Raw genomic sequence first — 3,479 nt, forward strand, 5'->3', positions numbered from 1 at the left:
CTCAAACTTAAATAAAACAAAATCTCAAATCAAAAAAATATTCTCATTTACATTCATGTCAACCTGAATTCACAGATTTCAGGAAAAAAAAAAGTTGTTTTGTATGGGTGAACTTGTATTAATAAATAATGACAGTGGTGATGATGATTTCTATCATAGCATAACCATGACAAACAATTCTCATTATAGCAGACTGCCAAAAACGTGATCCTGCCGCCCGACAGAAACCCAAAACACCGCACAAAAGTTTCTGTGCAATCGGCCGCAGCTCGCACAGTATCGCTCTCGTCGTTCTAGAAACTTCCGACTACGTGAGGTCATCAACGTGCGCCTTCGGCACTGACCCAAAAAACACCAGGGGGCGGGCTGCCATGCCTCCAGCAGGAGGTGTTGCACGGACCGCAGGAGGTGTGAGAGTGAAGGAAAACCCCCCAGTGGACACTCGGCGCCCTCATTATCAACCCTTCCGCCGCTCCTCCTCCACCCTGCCAGTAGGAGGTGGAGATCGAGGCCTGGGAGTGGACCCAGACTGGAGGAAGAGGAGGGGTTGGATAAGGAGGGTTTATTGGTGCGTTGCGGGGGGGCGAACTTTCCTTCACTTTTACACGCAGCTGTTTATAAAGTCTTGTTCGTTATCCCCTCCCCCCCCTGTTAGGTGGGAGGGGCCAGCACTGAGGGGTTTCTGGGGGGTGGGGGGGGGGGGGGGGGGGGGGGAGGGGTTGGAGGGGCAGGGCCTAAGGGGTGAATCAACTCTAGAACATAAAAAAAAACCTTTTTTGGTGGGCGATAAACAAGTGTGTGTGTGTGTGTGTGTGTGTGTGTGTTTGGGGGGGAGGGAGGACCGTGATAGGGTTGTTTGGGTGGAGCGCTGGGCAGGGGTAGGGTAGGGGGGCGGCGGTACCCCTGAACCCCAGCCCTCACCCTCTCCCCCCTCCCCCAATCTCCCACAGCCCCCTGGGCGGCCCGCCGGTCTACATGGGCTTCATCTCTGTCCGCACAATACACAGACAGACAGACAGACGGACGGCTTCATTTACGAAAACGGAAAAACAAAACGATAAAAAAATCCCCATAGATCAAGACGGTAAGTAATAAAACCTTATTTACATTTTACACCTTTTTTTTTTCTTGGTTTTTCAGCGTGATACTCGCTCCTCTCCTTCCTCGTCTTCTCGCCATTTTTTTCCCCCTCCGGGTCAAAAACTTTTTTTTTATAGAGAATACTGAAAACACGCTGAAGAAAACGCGTAGATTCCTGCGACATTCGGACATTTTTTTCTCCCTTTCTCTCTCTCTCTCTCTCCTTCCTTATATTCCTCCCCCGAGCCCCCACTTTTTCCTCTTTTTCCTCCTTGTTCCTCATTGGATGTCAGGTTTAGCCCACCTTCTGTGGGTTGGTGGCGCGTACCCCCTGCTCGTAGGTGATTCGCTGGCTGATCAGGTACTGCGCTGCCTGGGTGGCGGCCTGGGAGCCCGTGATGGTCACCTTCCTGTTGCGCGTGCCGGGGATGAACTCGCCCTTCTTGGAGATCTGGATGCGGGCGCCGGTCAGCTCCTGGTACTCCACTAGCGTCTTCCCGCCCTTCCCCAGGATGGCTCCCACCAGGTTCTCCGGTACGGCGATCTCCACCACCTCCTTGGCGCCTTCCCCTAGCTTCTCCTGAGCCATGAGCGAGGACACCGTCAGCGGCGACGCCGCGCTCAGGTAGCCGTTGGTCGCGCCGGTGGCGGCGGCCAGGGACCCCAGGGAGAAGCCTCCGAGGGCCCCGGGATGGCCCCCACCGCCGGAGGCGTCGTTGGCGTAGGACGCTAACAAGTTAGCGGCGGCGGCGGCGGCTGGGTTAGCGTTGGCGGCCACGGCGGCGAGCACTCCGGTGGCGGCGGCGGGGTTGAGCCCCAGCCCCAGGGAGTTGGTGTTGTAGCCGTAGCTGGCCAGGGTGTTGAGGGCGGAGGTGATGGCCAGCAGGTCGTTGCCCGAGAAGCTGGACATGGCCGTGGGGAAGGTGCCCATTCCCGTCAGGCTGGCCTGGCCCAGCAGGGAGGAGGCGGTGGCGGCGGCGGCGGCGGCGGCGGAGGGCATGACCTCGGCCGAGTTGGCGTACGGGGAGCCGGTGGGGTTGGAGTTGGCCACGGGGCCGGAGATGTTGGAGTAGGAGATGTTGAGGCAGGACGAGCTCTGGGGGTCCTCCTGGATCTTCTGCACGATGATCTCCACCGCCTTGCGGTTCTGCTCGGGCTCGCCGCTGATGGTGACCACGCGCTCCTGCAGGTTGATGCCCTCGGGCTTCTGGGAGAGCTGCACCCACGCGCCCGACTGCTCCATCACCGCCTTCACCGTGGCCCCGCCCTTGCCGATGATCAGCCCCGCCGTGCTGTTGGGGACGATGAGCTTGGCCTGACGGAGACACACAGGAACCACAGGTCAATGGGTGGAGTGACTCTAGGGTTCATACTGACCGGGCGGAGGTCAGCCCTGAAGCCGCCCTCAGTATAGCCTCGGCCTTATACATTTTTACTTACCAAACATTTTAGGTAAGTCGACAGATAATAGGACTTCCTGAGACAATCCCCTGATCTATATCGGTCAAATCTATTTATATCTAACTATTATGTCCACTGGTTTTAAATAAACAGCTTTAGAGGAAATTATTATACTAGTATTTTATATTTGATTATATCAACATTTTACATGTTACTTCCATTAAGCAGCCTCAATCGATTATAACGGACATTTATAAAAAAAGGAATGACTAAAATAAATCTGAGTGATATAAGGAAGTGTGAACTTCTTTCAACTTTGAAGAGTTGTCAATGACAGAATAATTGATGTAGGTTGGGACACAGAAAGCAGAAGAGGAGTGGTTTGAATACGACCCTGAGAGTGTAGGAGGCGAAGAGCAGTAAAACAAAAGAACAAACTGAATCTCGACAGGTATACGGTTCTAAGAAAATGTGTGTGTTCTTGTGTGTGTGTGTGTGTGTGTGTGTGTGTGTGTGTGTGTGTGTGTGTGTGTGTGTGTGTGTGTGTGTGTGTGTGTGTGTGTGTGTGTCTGTGTGTGTGTGTGTCTATGTGCGTGTACACAACATTGTAGGTCTGCGTCTTTCATCAACATTATATATGTCGTTAGATGTTCATATTGTGCTAACCCTTGAGCTAGCCGTTGATGTACATTGGAATAGGCATTTTCCTGTTTATTTGCTCATTCATAGTGGCTTTATCCAAAGTGACAGTGAACTCAGTTACGTCCATGAGGACTAGGTAACGGGTAAACAACTTGCTCAAGGAGGACTTCTTAAAGATTAGGGCTGAGCTATCAGGGAGTGAACCAGCAACCCTCACCGCTACAGTATCCTGTCCCCACCTTCTTTCTGTCTTCCATTGGTTCTCAGTATGTTTTGAATGTCTCTCTACCCCCCCACTCCCACTCTCTCTCTCTCTCTCTCTCTCTCTCTCTCTCTCTCTCTCCTCTCCCTCTCCC

At 53.2% G+C, this 3,479-nt stretch overlaps 1 protein-coding gene across 1 annotated transcript in view; it reads right to left on the reverse strand.

Moving 5' to 3' along the window:
* Nucleotides 1–718: 718 nt before the first annotated feature.
* The window catches only part of LOC115561249 (RNA-binding protein Nova-1), a 9,456-nt gene continuing 6,695 nt past the window's right edge, over nt 719–3,479 (reverse strand). The window contains exon 2 of the mRNA XM_030381134.1: nt 719–2,395. Coding sequence (XP_030236994.1) covers nt 1,376–2,395 — 1,020 coding nt within the window. The 3' untranslated portion in view covers nt 719–1,375. The remainder of the gene's footprint in view (nt 2,396–3,479) is intronic.

This window comes from Gadus morhua, chromosome 16, assembly GCF_902167405.1.
Source record: "Gadus morhua chromosome 16, gadMor3.0, whole genome shotgun sequence".
Taxonomy (NCBI): domain Eukaryota; kingdom Metazoa; phylum Chordata; class Actinopteri; order Gadiformes; family Gadidae; genus Gadus; species Gadus morhua.